At 41.4% G+C, this 21075-nt stretch overlaps 1 protein-coding gene across 6 annotated transcripts in view; it reads left to right on the plus strand.

Moving 5' to 3' along the window:
- The window catches only part of STARD9 (StAR related lipid transfer domain containing 9), a 140154-nt gene that overhangs the window by 30966 nt on the left and 88113 nt on the right, over positions 1 to 21075 (plus strand). For 5 of the 6 annotated variants that reach the window (XM_061430913.1, XM_061430908.1, XM_061430909.1 and 2 more), the window contains one exon: positions 20700 to 20816. The exons of the other annotated variant lie outside the window; for it this stretch is intronic. In XM_061430913.1, the coding sequence (XP_061286897.1) occupies positions 20700 to 20816 (117 nt within the window). The remainder of the gene's footprint in view (positions 1 to 20699; positions 20817 to 21075) is intronic. 6 annotated transcript variants of the gene reach the window in all.

Below are 21075 nucleotides of genomic sequence, written 5' to 3' on the forward strand. Positions count from 1 at the left end.
TCTTCGTTTCCTATAAATTCTTTCTATAGTAACGTAGAACCATTGTAAACTTCTTATCAGTTTCACTTTGCAGAGGTGGCTGAAGTTTTCCTTCTCAAAGAAAGTGAAGTTTCCACATCAGCAAGATTGATATTACCTGGGAACTTATTGGGCTCTACCTCAGACCTACTGAATCCAAATTCTAGGGGTGGCATCCATTAAGCTTTTTAAATAGCCCTCCAGGTGATACGATACATTCTAAAATCCAGAACCACCACTTTACAAATTTTCTACTATATGTAGACAGTGGGGAAACATAGTCATAAGTATAGGTTGGGGGAAGGATCAGTTGGGAAACGCATTATCTTAATGAGCAAACTTCTTCCCAGTGTGATATTCTTTAGTTTACAAAGTGCTTTCACATATATTGTAATCGTCACGTATATTTGTCACAAAATTTTGTTGTGGTAGGTACCATTATTTCCACATCTTATTTTTTATGTTTTTGGCAGCACTGGGTGTAGGATCTTAGTTCCCCACCCGGGAATTGGACCTGTGCCCCCTGCAGTGGAAGCACAGATGCCTAACCAGCAGGGAAGTCCCTGTTTCTATATTTTAGAAGAGGATAAAGACTGCTGTCACCTAATAAGTTGCAGAACTGGGAACTTTGTCATTTGAAGTCTCCTGAGTCCAAATCCTGACATTTTTCTGTAGCACTGCATAGCCTTTCTGTCCTTGAGCTGTGAGTGGGCTGGTTTTTGTCTGGCTTTCTCAGTAACAGACCCAGAAATGAGGAGCTGTGAAGGTCATTTATTAGGAAGTATTGCTGGAAAAGGAAGTGGTTGGTAGGGTGGGGAACTGAGACTAGCAAGGACAGGAAGGAGGAGGCCAAGCAACTCCATAGACATGCTCTGAAGACAGAGTATAGTGAAGTGAAAGTCACTCAGTTGTGTCTGACTCTTTGCGACCCCATGGAATTCTCCAGGCCAGAATACTGGAGTTGGTAGCCGTTCCCTTCTCCAGGGGTTCTTCCCCCCAGGGATCGAACCCAGGTCTCCTGTATTGCAGGCAGATTCTTTACTAGATGAGCCACAAGGGAACTCCAAGAATACTGGAGTGGGTAGCCTATCCCTTCTCCAGTGGATCTTCCCAACCCAGGAATTGAATTGGGGTCTCCTGCATTGCAGGCGGATTCAGAGTATAGAGTTTTCTGAATCAAGAATCGAACCTGTCAATCTTAAGGGAAATCAACCCTTGAATACTCATTGGAAGGACTGATGCTGAGGTTGAAATGCCAGTAGTTTGGTCATCTGATGTGAACAGCTGACTCATTGGAAAAGTCCCTGATGCTGGAAAAGATTGAAGGCAGAAGGAAAGGAGGGCGTCAGAGGATGAGATAGGTGGATGGCATCACTGATGCAGTGGACATCAACTTGGGCAAACTTTGGGAGATGGTGAGGGACAGAGAGGCCTGGTGTGTTGAAGTCCATGGGGTTGCAAAGAGTCAGACATGACTGATTGACTGAACAGCAACAGCAATCAAAAATGTCCTGAGTTTCCCTGCATCCATCAGTCACTGGTAATAATTGCCTTTTGAAGAACATCTGGCTCTTAAAAGGAGTTCCTGAGGGCAGTCCTCCAAAAAAAGAGACAAAGAGATACAGATACTAACTTTTGGAAGTTAAAGCACACCCATTGGCTGGTACACATGAAAATAGTAAAGAAATCCAAATGTTTTATATATAGATGTAGAACATACAGCACCTGCTATACCATCAAAGCTGGTCAGAAGAGTGTGGTAGGAAACTAAAGAATTCTGAAATACATGCTGATACCAGAGTGGGCTATGGAAAAACCACTCTGTGTGTCCTGTCCCTAAGACTTCCTGGGAGAGCCCTGTGCCTCCCGCCATTGTGTCTTCTAGTTAGGTCTGTGGTCTATAAACAGTCTCCTGTATCTTCTACATCTACCAGTGTGGGCATTAAGAATTGATATTCATAAAGATGACTTCAAGTCCTGCCATTGCCAAATCTTTAGACACTAAGAAAGAATATACTGAATAATTTGAAATTTTTAATGTACATGAAGTTGACAGTGATTTCTGGTTAACTAATATATCAGAAATATATTTTTATTAAGAAAATCTTATTTTGTGATCATTTAGCCAAAAGTGGCTTGGAACTTCCTTGGTGGTCCAGTGGCTCAAACTCCATGCTCCTAATGCAGGGGTCCCAGGTTCAATCCCTGGTAAGGGAACTAGATCTTACATGCCACAACTAAGACCCTGCACAGCCAAATAAATAAATTGAATAAATAAAAGTGGCTTAACCATTGCTATGTGAAGATCATTCATGCTGTTCACTGAATATTCATGGCTGTTTATCTCCTATTGTGTGATACAGTTTCACTTTCTGGTCCCATTGTGTGTGGGGGGAGGGCTGTTGCATATGATGAGCTCTGTGAGTATATTTAAGAAGAAATGATGTCTAAGCCTTCAGTTGCTGATCTATGACCTTGCAAAGCCCTCTTTCCTTCTGGCATCAAGATCAGTAACATTGGAGATAGATAGTTCTGTCAGAGAAGCTACAACCACCAAGAGCCAGAAATAAGCTTTTGTTGTTTTCAGCTACTATGCTTTAGGGATTTGCTGCTGCTGCTAAGTCGCTTCAGTTGTGTCCGACTCTGTGTAACTCCATAGATGGCAGCCCACCAGGCTCCCCTGTCCCTGGGATTCTCCAGGCAAGAACACTGGAGTGGGTTGCCATTTCCTTCTCCAATGCATGAAAATGAAAAGTGAAAGTGAAGTTGCTCAGTGGTGTCTGTTGCTCAGTTGTGTCTGACCCTTAGTGACCCCATGGACTGCAGCCCACCAGGCCCCTCCGTCCATGGGATTTTCCAGGCTAGAGTACTGGAGTGGGGTGCCATCGCCTTCTCCCTTAGGGATTTGCTACAGTAGCCTGACTTTGTCCTAACTGCTAACTCTTCAATGTTGAGCTTGTTGAGTAACTTTAACTTTAGTAGTGCATGCATGCATGCATGCTTCAGTTGTGTCCGACTCTGTGCGACTCTATGGACTGCAGCCCGCCAGGCTCCTCTGTTCATGGGATTCTCCAGGCAAGAATACTGGAGTGGGTTGCCGTTTCCTCCTCTACAGGATCTTGCTGACCCAGGGATCAAACCTGATCTCTAGGATGTCTCAAATGCATTAGCAGGCAGGTTCTTTACCACTAACACCACCTGGGAAGCCCAACTTTGGTAGAGTATCAGGTATTTTAAGAAAATGGGTCAAGGTGATTTGTTCATGTACTTTCATTTATTTTCAATGATAAATGATCTTAATGTGTTTCAAAGTGTTGTTGTTCAGTGGCTCAGTCATATCCGACTCTTTGCATGCCCATGGACTGCAGCACACCAGCTTCCTTGTCCTTCACCATCTCCTGGAGCTTGCTCAAACTCATTTCCATTGAGTCGGTGATGCCATCCAACCATCTTGTCCTCTGTCTCCCTTTCTCCTCCTGCCTTCAATCTTTCCCAGCATCAGGGTCTTTTCTAATGAGTTGGCTCTTTGCCTAAGGTGGCCAAAGTATTGGAGCTTCAGTGTCAGTTCTTACAGTGGATATCCAGGACTGATTACCTTTATGATTGACCTAATTAAAATTCAAAGCTTCTGCACAACAAAGGAGCCTATAAGCAAGGTGAAAAGACAGCCTTCAGAATGGGAGAAAATAATAGCAAATGAAGCAACAGACAAAGAATTAATCTCAAAAATATACAAGAAACTCCTGCAGCTCAATTCCAGAAAAAAACGACCCAATCAAAAAAATGGGCCAAAGAACTAAACAGACATTTCTCCAAAGAAGACATACAGATGGCTAACAAACACATGAAAAGATGCTCAACATCACTCATTATCAGAGAAATGCAAATCAAAACCACAGTGAGGTACCATTTCACACTAGTCAGAATGGCTGCGATCCAAAAGTCTACAAGCAATAAATGCTGGAGAGGGTGTGAAGAAAAGGGAACCCTCTTACACTGTTGGTGGGAATGCAAACTAGTACAGCCACTGTGGAGAACAGTGTGGAGATTCCTTAAAAAACTGGAAATAGAACTGCCATACGACCCAGCAATCCCACTGCTGGGCATACACACTGAGGAAACCAGAATTGAAAGAGTCACGTGTACCCCAATGTTCATCGCAGCACTGTTTATAATAGCCAGGACATGGAAGCAACCTAGATGTCCATCAGCAGACGAATGGATAAAAATGCTGTGGTACATATACACAATGGAGTATTACTCAGCCATTAAAAAGAATACATTTGAATCAGTTCTAATGAGGTGGATGAAACTGGAGCCTATTATACAGAGTGAAGTAAGCCAGAAAGAAAAACACCAATACAGTATACTAATGCATATATATGGAATTTAGAAAGATGGTAACGATAACCCTGTATGCGAGACAGCAAAAGAGACACAGATGTATGGAACAGTCTTTTGGACTCTGTGGGTGAGGGCAAGGGTGGGATGATTTGGGAGAATGGCATTGAAACATGTATAATATCATATAAGAAACGAATTGCCAGTCCAGGTTTGATGCAGGATACAGGAAGCTTGGGCCTGGTGCACTGGGATGACCCAGAGGGATGGTACGGGATGACCCAGGGGATGGAGGTGGGAGGGGGGTTCAGGATTGGGAACACGTGTACACCCATGGTGGATTCATGTTGATGTATGGCAAAACCAGTACAATATTGTAAAGTAAATAAATTTAAATTTTAAAAAAACCTAAAAAAAAAAAGAAGGCTTTCTTATCTCTCCTTGCTATTCTTTGGAACTTTGCATTCAGATGGGTATATCTTTCCTTTTCTTCTTTACCTTTCACTTCTCTTTTCAGCTATTTCTTTGTAAGGCCTCCTCCAACAACTATTTTACCTTTTTGCATTTCTTTTTCTTTGGGATGGTTTTGATTACTGCCTCCTGTACAGTGTTATGAACCTCCATCCATAGTTCTTCAGGCACTCTGTCTATCAGATCCAATCCCTCAAATCTGTTTGTCACTTCCACTGTATAATCATAAGGGATTTGATTTAGATCATATTTGAATAGCCTAGTGTCTTTCCCTGCTTTCTTCAGTTTAGCCTGATTTTGCAATAAGAAACTCATGATCTGAGCCATAGTCAGCTGCCGGTCTTGTTTTTGCTGACTGTACAGAGATTCTCCATCTTCAGCTGCAAAGAATAAAATCAACCTGATTTTGGTATTGACCATTTGGTGATGTCCATGTGTAGAGTCGTCTCTTGCATTGTTGGAGGAGGGTGTTTGCTGTGACCAGTGCTTTCTCTTGGCAAAACTCTGTTAGTCTTTGCCCTGCTTTATTTTGTACTCCAAGGCCAAACTTGTTTGTTACTCCTGGTATTAAAAGTGTTAGAAGGCCTTTCATGTATGCAGGACCCTGTTTAGTTTTTCTTTGACTCCTTTTCCTCTTGGAACCCTCAAACCCACTTATATTTTTGAAGAAGTTGGCTCTAAAAAGGACTTTCGCCCTATAGCTCTGGATGACAAACTATTAACATGTCCTGTGGACGCCATCTGACCACCACCTGATTTAGTAAAGTTTTCTTGGAGCGTAGCCATGCCATTTGTTTGTGTAGTATTTGTGGATGCTTTTGTACTACAAAGGCAGAGCTGAGCAGTTGTGACAGAGACCATATGGCCCATAAAGCCTAATATATTTGCTGTGTGGCTCATAATAGAAAAATTTTGCCGGCTCCTATCTCACAAATCCTGATTACTAGGAATAGAAATATTCTCAGATGATTTGCCTCAATTGTTGCAGATACCTAGCTCTTCGAGGTTCTGTCTGATAGAATGAAGGTCTTCTCCTGGGTCTGCTGTTGTTGTTTAATCATTAAGTTGTGTCAGACTCTTTGCAACCCCATGGATCTGCAACATCCCTTTATTTTATCCACTACCTTGAAGGCAATGAAACAGCATATCCCATTTGGATTCTGCCTGTGAAGATGCAAAGATGCCCTCACACCTAATAATCCAACCACCTTCTTTGTCTTTGTTCAGACCAGCTGCTGGGCAAGCTGCTAACAAGTCCACTTGCCATGTGACTGCTGCTCAGAGATCCTGCTTTGTGCCTGTTGGTGATGACAGTTAAAGCTGCCATTGTGATAGGGCTTTTTCAAGCTGCCTGGGAGAGAGGTGATCAGGTTGTCTCACACGATGGGTCATGAATGTGAGGCTATGTGAGGAAATCAGGAAACTGGAAACTGTCTGCCGTGTCCACCGTCACACAGCCAGGCCACACAACAATGGAGCATTATTCATCACCGCTCAGAATCCAGCAGTAACTGTAGAAGGCCAATAGCAGCTGTCTGTCTACCATTCAGAGCTCCCCAAGAGAGTTCCTCTTTAACCGATTTGGCATACCCTTATTAACATTCTTTTTTTTTTTTTTTTTAATGGTGCTATCTGTTTATTTTATTTTTGGCTGAGATGTGCAGCATGGTGGGATCTTAGTTCCCTGACCAGGGATTGAACTCAAGCCCCCTGCAGTGGAAGCACTTAAAGTGTGGAGTCTTAGCTACTGGATCCCAGGAAGTCCCCCTTATTATTAACAGCATCCTTATTTGGGGTCATCTAAAGGTTGACAAGGGTTTCCCTGGTGGCTCAGTGGTAAAGAATCTGCTTCCCAATGCAGGAGACACGGGTTCAATCCCTGGGTCAGTAAGACTTCTTGGAGGAGGAAGTGGCAACCCACTCCAGTATTCTTGCCTGGAAAATCCCATGGACAGAGGGCTACAGTCCATGGAGTCTCAAAGAGTCAGACACGACAATGCTTGACAGTCTCTCTTTTGCCTGTACTTACTTTGCCTGGGGCTCAGTCAGATGGGCGTAGAAAAAGGATTAAATGACAAAAGACGTGGTCGATTACAATCAAGGAATCGCTTGTGATCATCTTTTTAAAAGCGGCTGTGGAAATAGCAGTAGTCTTCGATTCTGTTCCCGTAAGTCCACCTTTCTTCTTTTCTCACATAAACTTGTCTAAGGAATCTCTTTTTGCAGGGAGGAGGGAAGCGGTAGTGCTAGATGGCCATGTATCTGTCCTGTGAATTCCTTGCTTATGTCCAGAGAGTACAAAAGGCGCATATGGGACCTACCAGATCTCACGTGCCACTTGGACAGTTGTCTATGGGAACATTCCTTAGCAAAAAACACTGTTAGAAATAGACTAGTCTTGTATAAACAAAGATATGTGTTTTGGTGATCTCAAAGTTCAGTTTTCTTGATTCCTTCAGGAAATAGGGACTTAAACTAAAAATATGAATTTATGTTTCTGTGTGTGTATCAGTTTGAGTATTTGCTGCTGTGTGCAATTGCATTTTTTTAAAAATTTATTTGTTTGGCTATGATGGGTCTTAGTTGCTGCACTTGAGAGCTTTGATCTTTGTTGCAGCATGTGGGATCTAGTTCCCTGACCAGAGATCGAGCCTGGGCCTCTTGCATAGGGAGCAAAGGGTCTTAGCCACTGGACCACCAGCGAAGTCCCCAACTTTATTTTTCTTTACTTTTTTCTCTTTGCATAAAAAAGAAGCCCTAGATAAGTAGACAGGGATTTCTGTTTTTATCTTTTTAAAACATAATTTTATGTATTTATTTTTGGCTGTGCTGGGTCTTCATTGCTGCACATGGGTCTTCTCTAGTTGCCATGAGTGGGGGTTACTCTTTAGTTGCAGTGCTCAGGCTTCTCATTGCGGTGGCTTCTCTTGTTGTGGAGCACAGGCTCTAGGGCATGCGGGCTTCAGTAGTTGCAGCACGTGGGCTCAGTAGTTGCAACTCCCAGGCTCTAGAGCACAGGGTTAATAATTGTGGTGCATGGGTTTAGTAGCTCCATGGCATGTGGAATCTTCCTGGATCAGGGATTGACCCATGTTTCCTGCATCGGCAGGCAGGTTCTTCACCACTGACCCACTAGGGAAGCCCTGTTTTTATCTTTTGAATAAGTTGATAAAAGTTGCATTCAATAGAGAGGGTATATTTTAGGGTCTGATATTAGAGGGCCCCTAGACTTTCATCTCCATTCTAGATGAAGGGTGGTGAAGTATGTGGTTAAAAGTATGGTTTGTTTTCCAGTTTCACAGATTACTTGCTGTGATCCTGGGCTAGTCCCTTTATCTCTCTGTGCTTTACTTATCTGTAAAAGGGTGTAATGATACCTACCTCAGAGTTGTTGTGAGGACTAAATGAGTAAGTAAATATAAAATACTTAGAACTGTGCTTTTGTTGTTGTTTAGTTGCTAAGTCATGCCCGACTCTGTTTCGACCCCATGGACTATAGCCCACCAAGCTCCTCTGCCCATAGGATTTCCCAAGCAAGAATACTGTAGTTTCCATTTCCTTCTCCAGGAGATCTTCCAAACCCAGGGACTGAACCCACGTCTGCTGCAGTGACAGGTGGATTCTTTACCATTGAGCTATTAGGGAAACCCAGAACAGTGCTTTGGAGAAGGCAATAGCACCCCACTCCAGTACTCTTGCCTGGAAAATCCCGTGGACAGAGGAGCCTGGCGGGCTGCAGTCCACGGGGTCGCTAAGGGTCGGACACGACTGAGCGACTTCACTTTCATTTTTCACTTTGATGCATTGGAGAAGGAAATGGCAACCCACTCCAGTGTTCTTGCCTGGAGAATCCCAGGGAGCTGCTGCTGCTGCTAAGTCTCTTCAGTTGTGTCCGACTCTGTGCGACCCCATGGACGGCAGCCCACCAGGCTCCCCGTCCCTGGGATTCTCAGGCAAGAACACTGGAGTGGGTTGCCATTTCCTTCTCCAATGCATCAAAGTGAAAAGTGAAAGTGAAGTCGCTCAGTCGGGTCTGACCCTTAGCGACCCCGTGGACTGTAGCCTGCCAGGCTCCTCTGTCCACGGGATTTTCCAGGCAAGAGTACTGGAGTGGGGCGCCATTGCCTTCTCTGATAATAAATGCTACATAAGTATTATTATTATTAACTTCTTGATACCTGATCACAGTCTTATCCAGCATACAATAATTTCTCCAGTACCTTTTCTATTCACAATAATATGTCCCTCTGTCCTCTCTGGTAGCATGTGCATTTTAATAGAGGCACTGTGAAGTTACAGCTAACTCAGATGAATTACTATACTGGAGAGAATTTCTAGTATTCTACAGGGTGGTGGGGAAAATCATTTAGGGGCACATTGTGACAAGAGGTTGAAGAATCGGGGACCATCGTGTGCTTAGAGAGTATCTAGAAAGGTAGAAAATTGAATATGTCTCATCTTCCTTCCATTTCTAGCCCCAAATTTTCTAAAGTCAAGCAGTCATAGGGTCTGCACAGCCTTCTGTGGAAATCTGAGCTGGCTCTGTAGCTTCCTTGTTGTGTCTCATAACCATGTTCAGCAACAAGAATGCTAACTGACCACTGATTGCCCTAATAGATTCAAGGGCACAATAGTAAGGAAAGGATGCAGTGTTGAGTACTGGATAGCGTGGAACGAAGGAAAGCTAAGCTAAGAAGAACAACCAGGTGCTGAAAAGGAGAAATGTAAGGTTGCTTCCTGATGCTGCTCCTTCTCCACTGCCGGAAAACTGAAATGACCAGGGCGCTGTAAATCGGTCTGTTGTTGATACTGTCAAAGACATCAGTAGCAACACTTTGGAAAGCCAGCTCAAAGCTACTCAAGCTGCTGGGAAGCTGCCTTCTAGGAAAAACAACCCCCAGTAGGCAACATAATCTGGGCTGGTTTGATTCCAAAGTTTGTGTCCTTCTTGGGCAGAACTCATTGTAGTCCTGTTCAGTTTGAATCTACTTGAGTGTTCACCAGCATTGCTTCCAGAATGTCAGAACAGACTGGGGCTGCGGTAGGTAGACATGCTGCCCCAGCATTCATTTCTCTACTGGCATCTCCCTATGATTACATCAGTGAACAAGCTGCACGGGCTCTTGGAAACATTGCAGGTGATGGTTTTGTTTTCCAAGACTTGGTTATCAAGTGTGGTGCCATCAATCTGCTGTTGGGTCCTCTTGCAGTTCCTAATGTATCATCTTGAATATGCAGTTACTTGCAGCACTTAGTTGAATCCTTGCTAGATGCTACTGAGTAAATTTTTTTTTTAAGTAATTAATTTTTGGTTGTGCTGGGTCTTCATTGCTGTGCACGGACTTTCTCTACAGCAAGTGGGGAATACTCTCTAGTTGCGGTGCACAAACTTCTCATTGCAGTGACTTCTTCTGTGGCAGAGCATAAGCTGTAGGTACCTGGGCTTTGGTAGTTGCAGCACACAGGTTCAGTAGTTGTGGCTTGCGGGCTCTAGAGCATGGGCTCAGTAGTTGTAGTGCACAAGCTTAATTGCCCTGACGCATGTGGGATCTTCCCAGACCAAGGATCAAACCTGTGTACCCTGAATTGGCAGGCAGTTTCTTATCCACTGGACTATCAGGGAAGTCTGCAAATTCTACTTTGCTTCATCTCCTGTATCATGATGTCCAAAAGTACTAGCAAATGCACAATGTCAGATATTAAAGCTGGCCACCAGCACCAGATCCAGTGAGCTGTGAATCATGGTTTAGTCCCATTCTTCATTGGTGTTCTAAGGCAGACTTTAAGATGCAAAAAGAAGCTGTGTGGGCTGTGAACAACCATAGAAGTGGTGGAACAGTTGAACAGATTGTGTAACATCATTCATTGTGGCATAATAGAACTGTTGATGAACCTCTTGACTGTGAAACATAACCAACATTACCCTAGTTATTCTGGATGCCCTTTCAAGTATCTTGGGTTGCTGAGAAATTAGGTGAAACTGAGAAACTTAGTGTAATTGAAGAATGCAGAGGTTTGGATAAAACTGAAGCTGTATAAAACCGTGAAAATGAGTCAGTGCCCAAGGCTTTATTAAACCTGGTCGAGAAATACTTCTGTATGGAGGAACAAGAATATCAAAATGTTGGGCCAGAAACTACCTCTGAGGCTATAGTTCAGGATGGCATTCTGAGACCATTATCTTTCAGACTATACAACTGAAGCATAAGTTTGTTATACCAAACATGTACTATGTTTGGTATAAGTTTGTCTTTCTGTTTCTCTACTAAGAATTCTTTAAATGTGGTTTGCTATTGTAGCACTTTTTACAAGGAGACTATACTTGAACAGTTCCAAACTGTACATATTGTGTGAAGCTTCTCTCAGTGGGTTTATTTCTGTGTGGAATTTCATATTTTGCAGTATCCTGTAAATAAAGATTATTTCATCCTTTATTTAAAAAAAAAGCAGCAGCTGCTGTTGTGGGTTAGCAGGCAGTCAGGGCTTACATGGTTCAGGGGAGGCCTCAAGCTTTGCGGCAGTTCTAATAGAAGAAGTTGGACTTTATATTTTGTAGTGCCTATATGTAAGGGATGGAATGCATGGATTGTCAGGGAATCTTGGTGCAAGGTGAGCGAAAAGTTGTCATTGGTCAGTCACAGTTCTTGTATTTACCCAAAGGAGTTGAGAAATACATCCACACAAAAATCTGTGCTCGAAATGTTTATAGCACCTTTATTCATAGTTGCCAAAATTTGCAAGCAGCCAAAGTGTCCTTCAATAGGTGAATGTGTGAACTGTGGCACCTCCAAATGATGGGATAGTCAGCCTTAAAAAGAAATGAGAGGGCTTCCCTCGTGGCTCAGTGGTAAAGAATCCCCCTCCAGTGCAGGAGACACAGGTTCAGTCCCTGATCTGGGAAGATCCCACGTGCCATGAAGCAACTAAGCTTGTGTGCCACAATTACTGAGCCTGTGCTCTACAGCCCAGGAGCCACAACTACTGAGCCCAAGTGCCCCAGCTGCTGAAGCCTGAACATCCCCTGTGCTCCACAACAAGAGAAACCAATGCAATAAGAAGCCCGTGCATTGCAACTACAGAGCCGCCCCTGCTCACTGCAGCTAGAGAAAAATCCACACAGCAATGAAGATCTAGCACAGCCATAAATAAATAAATAAAATTTTTTAAAAATAAAAAAAGAAATGAGTTATCAAGTCATGAAAAGACATGAAAGAACCTTAAATGCATATTACTAAGTAAAATAACCTCAGATATGCAGATGGCACCACCCTAATGGCAAAAAGTGAAGAGGAACTAAAGAGCCTCTTGATGAAGGTGAAAGAGGAGAGTGAAGAAGCTGGCCTAAAACTCAGCTTTCAAAAAACTAAGATCATGGCATCTGTTCCATCACTTTATGACAAATAGATGGGGAAGAAATGGAAACAGTGACAGATTTATTTTCTTGGTCTCCAGAATCACTGCTGATGGTGACTGCAGCCATGAAATTAAAATGTACTTGCTCCTTGGAAGAAAAGCTATGACAAACCTAGACAGGATGTCAAAAAGCAGAGACATCACTTTGCTGACAAAGGTGTGTATAATCAAAGCTGTGGTTTTCCCAGTAGTCATATATGTATGGGAGAGTTGAACTGTAAAGAAAGCTGAGCACTGAAGAATTGATGCATTCGAACTGTGGTGCTGGAGAAGACTCTTGAGAGTCCCCTGGACAGCCAGGAGATCAAACCAGTCAATCTGAAAGGAAATCAACCCTGAATATTTATTGGAAGGACTGATGCTGAAGCTGAAGCTTCAATACTTTGACCACTGATGCAAAGAGCTGACTCACTGGAAAAGACCTGATGCTGGGAAAGATTGAAGGCAGGAGGAGAAGGGTGTGAAAGAGGTTGAGATGGTTAGATGGCATCACTAATTCAGTGAATATGAATTTGAGCAAACTCTGGGAGATGGTGAAGGACAAGGAAGCCAGGCGTGCTGCAGTCCATGGTGTCGCAGAGTCAGACATGACTGAGCAACTGAACAACAACAAAGTGAAAGAAGCCAATCTGAAAAGGCTGTATATTATATGATTGCAACTATATGACACTCTGGAAAACTATGGAGACAATGAAAAGATCAGTAGTTTCCAGGAGTTCATGGGAGGGAAGGAGGGATGAATAGGTAAAGTACAGGGGATTTTTTTTAGGGCAGTGAAATTATTCTTTATGATACTGTGCTGCTGCTGCTAAGTCACTTCAGTCATGTCTGATTCTGTGCGACCCCATAGATGGCAGCCCACCAGGCTCCCCTGTCCCTGGGATTCTCCAGGCAAGAACACTGGAGTGGGTTGTCATGTCCTTCTCCAGTGCATGAAAGTGAAAAGTGAAAGTGAAGTCGCTCAGTCGTGTCCAACTCTTAGGGACTCCATGGACTGCAGCCTACCAGGCTCCTCCATCCATGGGATTTTCCAGGCAAGAGTACTAGAGTGGGGTGCCGTTGCCTTCTCCATATGATACTGTTCAGTTCAGTTCCCTTCAGTCGCTCAGTCGTGTCCGACTCTTTGCGACCCCATGAATCGCAGCACGCCGGGCCTCCCTGTCTATCACCAACTCCCGGAGTTCACTCAGACTCACATCCATTGAGTCGGTGATGCCATCCAACCATCTCATCCTCTGTTGTCCCCTTTTCCTCCTGCCCGCAATCCCTCCCAGCATCAGAATCTTTTCCAAATGAGTCAACTCTTCACATGAGGTGGCCAAAGTACTGGAGTTTCAGCTTTAGCATCATTCCTTCCAAAGAACATCCAGGGCTGATCTCCTTCAGAATGGACTGGTTGGATCTCCTTGCAGACCAAGGGACTCTCAAGAGTCTTCTCCAACACCACAGTTCAAAACCATCAGTTCTTCGTTGCTCAGCTTTCTTCACAGTCCAACTCTCACATCCATACATGACCACCGGAAAAACCAAAGCCTTGACTAGACACTGTAGTGGTGGTTATATATCGTTATGTATTTATAAAAATTCATAGAACTGTACAAAACAAAAAGTGAACCCTAATGTGAACTTTGGACTTTATTTAATAGTACTACATCAGCATTGGCTCATCAGTTACAACAAATGTATGATAGTAATGCAAGATGTTAACAATATGGGAGACTGAGGAGCAAGAGGAAAGAGGACTGAAGGGGTGCATGAGAACTTTGTAATTTCCGCTCAACTTTTCTCTTAACCTAAAACTACTCAAAAAATTGCCTTTAAACTTAGAAAAAGGTGAATAGATTAGGGAGAAAAATATTTGCAATGCATATGGCAGATTAAGGACTGCTGTTTATAATATACTAAGAAGTCTTTCATATTGACAAAAAAGAAAAACAATCCAGTAGAAAAGTGGGCAAAGGATATGAATAGACTCTTCTTGGGGAGAGCAAATTTAAATGCTCCCGCCAAAGAATGATGACTTCAAACTCACTGTTATTATAGTAACATTAAGATATGAATTTGTATTGTTCAAATGAAGAGCAGTTAAAAAGATTCCTGGTGGGAATATGAAGAAAAGCATTCTCTTATTAATTTTGTCAATAGAAATGTAAGTTATTATAATCTTTTGGGAAAATAGCCTTAATATTTATGAAAATAAGAAATATTTTAATCTTTGACCCAGCAGCCCCATTCCTGAAACAGTCTATAAAAAACATCAGTATATAAACATGTATGTTCAAAGATATTTATTGAACCATTATGAGTAGGGATAAAATAATAAAAACAAGTGATTGCCCATTTATAGGAGAGTGATTGACTCAATTTTGGCACATTTACACCATGGAATATATTGCAAATTGTGTTGAGTGAGAAAAACAGTATATAATGACATCCCATTTTTAAAAAAGAAGTAACAAAAACCCATAAATGTGTAAGTGTGTGTGCATTCATGATTATGACCATGGGAAGTATGAACAATTATGCCAGTTGCTCGCATGTTACCCACAGGTGGGGGGTCTATGTATGAGAGAGGAAAAGAGGAAGGGGAAAGACAGGTGGAAAATAAAAGGAAATAAAACACAGCCCAGTTAGTTTACATTGTGTTTGTGTAACTGTGGCTGTGCATGTGCATGAAAAAAAAGTTATATCTATGGGAAATAACCTATATGTTCATGCTATGTTATGTGATAAAAAGGAAGCTGCAGGTTGACATTTATTTGTGTCTATTTCAAAGAAAACAAAAAATGAAGAACTGTATATCCTAAGATATGTTGATAAAGGTATGGAAGGACATACCTGTTGCTTATATCCTTTCTTTCCTCAGTACTTGAAAGGGACTTGTTGGGTACTTAAAATGAGTAGGGTCAGGGGTGGAAGTTTACTTTTTTCTTCATGTATTGTATTTTTTCTCTTGGTATAAAAAGTTGGTGTACTTTGTAATTTGAAAGACAGCAAAGGAAAAAAATATGTCTCTCTTTAAGGCTTCCAATTCTTGTCATTTAATAATGGCAATGTGGGTGAAATTTGGGAATGAAATAATTCTCTTCATGTGCCAATTAAAAGGTTAATGGGACAAAAAGGCTGCAAAAGTGATTAGCAAATGACAGAAGTATTCAGATTTGATTGTTTTTGGCCAAAGGTTAAAACAAAATTTTACTGAGAATTCTATTTAATAGAAATACTGAAAGGGAGATTTGGTAAAGTTTCTCCCAATGTGAAGCAAAACAACAGGAAATAAGGAAACCTTGAAGAACAGTTTTTTTTTTTTTTTTTAAACTTTACATAATTGTTTTAGTTTTGCCAAATATCAAAATGAATCCGCCACAGGTATACATGTGTTCCCCATCCTGAACCCTCCTCCCTCCTCCATTCCCATACCATCCCTCTGGGTCGTCCCAGTGCACTAGCCCCAAGCATCCAGTATCGTGCATCGAACCTGGACTGGCATCTCATTTCATACATGATATTTTACATGTTTCAATGCCATTCTCACAAATCTTCCCACCCTCTCCCTCTCCCATAGAGTCCATAAGACTGTTCTATACATCAGTGTCTCTTTTGCTGTCTTGTACACAGGGTTATTGTTACCATCTTTCTAAATTCCATATATATGCAAGGATAATAGCTTAGTGTTCAACAGATAAAATTTGTGTTTCCTGATAATTCTGGTGACAGTTATTTTGCTAGTGGCAGAATATCACAGTGGTTAAAGGCAACAGCTTTATTTAGAGGTACTTACTACCCATGGAACTTCAATTTTCTCATGTGATAGAGAATTTTGATAATAGTAACTATCATCATAGATGTATTGTGAGGATTAAATGGATTAATAATTTAAGGTGCTAAGAAGAAGAGAGCCTAACACAATTGTTTCGTGTTACTAGGTGTACAAATCTAAAGCTCTGGTTTTGAATAAAACACTTTATTCATAAAACTGAAGTATGGTTGATTTTTAATGTTGTGTTAATTACTGCTGTATAGCAAAGTGATTCAGTTATACATACATACATATATATATATATAATATTCTTTCCATTGTGGTTTATTATAGGATACTGCATATAGTTCTCTGTGCTATATAGTAGGACCTTATTGTTTATCCATTCTGTATATAAAAGCTTACATCTGCTAACTTTATGCATCTATTAAGTTGCAAAGCGTGTCTTCTTAACCATTAAACCTTACGTGTAGCTGTTTGGAGGAAAGCAAATCATTGTAAGTCCTTTCCCCAACTGCAGGCCCCATTAAGTTATATGTTTTATGTGAATGCTCTCTCTTCAAATAATAGGCCCTGACGTTACTTTTCTAACCTGCAAGCTTGGAGAGAGGATGTATCAGTAGATCCACAAAGAGTATCAGCTGTACCTCACTGTCTCTGTGTGATGAGAAGTAGAAGTACAACTCTGGGTTATTTGAGGCTTTCCTAAGTAACAGCATTAGTGAAAACATGTGTTTGAATAGTTTCCAGAGTTGTCTAGAATTATTTTCCAGTTTAAAGATGCCTGCTAACAGAATTAGTTTTTCGATTCTTTTAACTAATTTTTTTTCTCCTCCTTGAAATGACCCTCGTCTCACTCATCAACAGTTTCTATTATCTGTATTTGGAATCATTATTTATTTCATCATTTTGAACCCTTTTTCATCCTAAATTGAAGTCACAGGTTTTTTTTTTGTTAGGAGTCACCTTGGGACTCAGAGAACATAGTATATAATAAAGAACTACAGAACTACCAAAAACAAGCAAACAACAACAGCAAAAATCTAACTGAAAATTTTCTTTAGGAAAATACAGAGCAACCTTTAGTTTTGGACCTTAAATAGTCATCCTTAAATCAGAGACATAAATCCAGAGACTTAGTTGATTCTAACCGGTTTTAGGAAGGGTATGTCTGATAAATGTTGCTGTTATCAGGGAATTCCATTCCTTGAGATTTATCTTGTGGGTCTTTTTTGAAAATAAAGTTTATTTGTTAGAGCAATTTTAAGTTTACAGAAAAATTGAGCACAGAAATTCCATATACCTCCTTCCTCCCACCAGGTGGCGCTAGTGGTAAAGCACCTGCCTGCCAATGCAGGAAACACACGAGAGGCAGGTTCAATCCCTGCGTCAGGATGATCCCCTGGAGGCCGCATGGCAACCCACTCCAGTATTCCTGCCAGGAGAATTCCATGGACAGAGGAGTCTGGCGGGCTACAGTCCATGGGATCACAAAGACTCGGACACGAGTAATTGACTAACACTTTCACTTTTCATACATAATTATAGTATCACACATAGAGGCGTTTCACTGCCTTAAAAATCTTCTGCATCGCACCTATCATCTGTCCCTCCCTGGACTCCTGGCAACCACTGATTTTTTCTTTAATTGTCTCTATAGTTTTATCTTTTCCAGCATGTCATGTAGTTGGACTTATACAGTGTGTAGCCTTTTCAGATTGGCTTCTTTCACTTAGTAAGGTGCATTTAAGGTTCCTTCATGTTTCTTCATGCCTTAATAGTTCATTTGTTTTTAGCACTGAATAATATCCCATGTTCTGGACGTACCACAGTTTAGACATTCACCTATTGAAGGACATCTTGGTTACTTCCACGTTTTGACAGTTTTGAAGAAAGCATCTATAAATATCTGTGTGCAGGTTTTTGTGTGTATGTAAGTTTTCAGCCTCTTTGGGTAAATACCAAGGAGTGTGATTGCCTCACTGTATGGTAAGAGTAATATGTTTAGTCTTGTTTAAGAAAAAAAAAACCGGCATAATGTCTTCCAAAGTGGCTGTACCATTCTGCATTCCCATCATCAATGAATGAAGTTTCCTATTGCTTCATCTCCTTGTAAGCATTTGGTGTTGTCAGTGTGTTGGATTTTGGCCATTTGTATAGGTGTGTGGTGGTGCCCCCTTGTTTTTCATTTGCAATGCTAATGATATGATATTGAACATGAAAAATTCTGGTTCCTGGATTCAGTCGCCCCTATGAAATAGGTTTCATATTTGAGCTTGAGCTTCAGGTATTGTGAGTCCCAAATCAGCAGCATCCAGTGGGCTGTCCCCAATCTAGTGAATGCTTAAAAAGACTGGAAGTTCTATGTCACATGAAATTAATCTATCAAATGTGTTCTTGTACTTATATTCCAGAAAAAAAAGTTACATTGCCCATCTCTCCTCTTGAACTGGATCTTCTAGATTATTAGATTCTAATCCTCTATATTAGATTGCCCTTTGGTAATTTATTTTAGCTTTCGAACTGTTTTTGGTATTCATATTGAGCTGTTCCCATATGCTTTATTATAATAACCATGGTGAGAGTGAACCACGATGTCATCTGGTTCTGTTGTGCTCCGTTTAAGAATTTATGATGAGCTAAGCCTCACGGTTCGTAAAGAATGGAATCTTAACAGTTTCTCCCAATTCCACGTTTGGAGCCTACCAGTTTTGCTTGTTCACACCTTTTACTGTTGAGTGGAAATGGCATCTTCAAAAATGTTTTTCATAAAACCTCCAGGTGATTATTTGAATTTGGATAAAGACATGGGCAAAGTAACATTCTCCTGTCTTCTTTCACAATCCACTGAGCTCATTCTGCCTGCTGTGTGAGCGGTGAGAAATAAATAACACTAGATGTGGCCTTGCTCTGTCTGCACCTCTGTTCCCACTTTCTGCTAAAGCACTGGAAAGAAAGGTTGAGTTTTGTTTCCAACTAGTAAATGGATGGCTGCCAACTCAAGTGTTCTAATTCAGAGAAATGATTCCTCCTTCAGTCCCTAGGAATTTAACCCAGACAGATGTCAGGAGGCACAGAGAATTCTGCCCAATTTTCAGCTTTGCAAATATAGAACCGAATGAATAGAGAGTACAGAGCTGGGAGGGAGATTGGGAAAGGCGATGGAATGGTATAACATCTAGATCTTTCACCTCTACTTGGGTTATTATGGCCCTATGCCTGAATATTAGAAGCACTAAAAAACAAAATGCAGATAGTTCACTGATCAAGAAGCATGTCTGCAGCTGCTGAAACAGAATAGTGTAGTGTAATCTCAGCTCAGCAACCCCTATCTTCATCCTCATGGTCCCTAGTTACATGTTACATGTATTATCTCACTTAATCTTCACAACGAACCTGTGATATAGACACAAAATATCCAATTTACCAGGAAAAAAAAAAAAAAACAAGTTTAAAGTTTAAGTAAATTGTTCAAGATCACACAGCTATTAACCATAAGAACCAGGTTCCTATTTGGAACTGTATCAGGAGATTCATAGAATTTAAGGGAAAGTAGAAAATGGGCTGCAAACCAAGAGGCCTTAAGTCGCAGGGAGGCCAGGTAAAGCCATATCACGGAATAGTCTAGTTTGAGTTCTGAGCTTGTTACTTGTACACTTCAGGTGCAGTATTGTTGGACTCACGATGCCAACAAGGAGACTTGACTAACTCTTTCTTTGCTTTTGTGTCATTCTTTGAAATTTCAAGTTTTGCGAGCCTCATTTCACATGTTCACATTCTATCCTCCAGGAGATGGAGAGAATTATCTGGCCTATTTGACTTCTGTTGGGAGGGTTGGGCCCTGCTTCCCATGAAAACTGAAACAGTTTCCTCCCAGATCAGAAGAGTATTTGGATGCTGAGCAGCAGCAAGTGCAAAGAGTAAATGCCCATCATACCAGCTGTGTATGCAGATGTCATGTGGCATTCTGCTGAGGACTGGTTCAACTGAAAGTTATGGCTTCCCCATAAGCAAGGCTATTTTGTCCTGAGCCTGGGGTCTGCCTGGCAGTCCAATAGGACTTTCAGGCACTACATAAAGTATAGGGGTTTTCCTGGGAGGGCCTCTAGTTGTTTCTGATTCACTAAAACTACAGAAATGAGTGAGAGCAGAAGCAGTCAGCTGTTAGGATCAGTCTGAAGAGGCAGAATGTAGAAAAGGGTCCCACAGGGAAAACCCTCCCTAATTTCTGGGTTTAACTGACCCTCATTGTAGTGTCTTGAGACCCTGAATTTGTGTGATATGTTCCTGGGCAAAATTTCATTGTACTTTTACCTGATTAACCATATTAAAGGTTTTTTTTTTTTTTTTTTGTAATGGGAAGGAAAAAGAATTCATGTACATGGTTTTCCTTCACTAATTTGCTTGCATGTCTTTGCCCTTCTCCTGGACTCTTTTCCCCTAAAGATTAGGAACCATATCAATTTTGCATCTTAAATATCTAGCCTTGTGCCCAGCATACAATAAGCACTTTAAAAAATAATTGACTTACTGAACAAATGAACTTTCCTTAGCAGTCTTTTTTTTTGGAAACTGAATTGATTCTCATAGAACAGTGGGGAATTTATAGTCATGGATGTTGAAACATTTTATAATATAAAAGGCTGCTTTGGAAGGTAGGAGCAGAGTGACATGCACTCTGTTTTTATTGTTACAGGTGTTCCAGGACTTGGGGACTGAAGTACTGTCTGGAGCTGCCAAAGGCTACAACATATGCCTTTTCGCCTATGGGCAGACAGGCTCTGGGAAGACATACACCATGCTGGGCACCCCAGTGAGTGTTGGGATGTGATGTCTTCTTAAAGCCACATCAAACCTGAATGTTGCATTGTCCTTGCCACTGAGAGAGGATGTGAGTTTCATAGTCAGTCGGCTTCAGTCAGATTTAAAGGGTTCTGTTTTCTGTTAAGAATACATTTCTTAGCACCTTAATTGACAGGTAAACTTCGAATAACTAGCTCCTTTTTATTACACCCTGAAGAACCTTAGAATTTTCCAACTCTCTTTGATGAAACAGACCTTGTCAGTCCTTC

This window comes from Bos javanicus, chromosome 10 (genome assembly GCF_032452875.1).
Source record: "Bos javanicus breed banteng chromosome 10, ARS-OSU_banteng_1.0, whole genome shotgun sequence".
Classification (NCBI taxonomy): domain Eukaryota; kingdom Metazoa; phylum Chordata; class Mammalia; order Artiodactyla; family Bovidae; genus Bos; species Bos javanicus.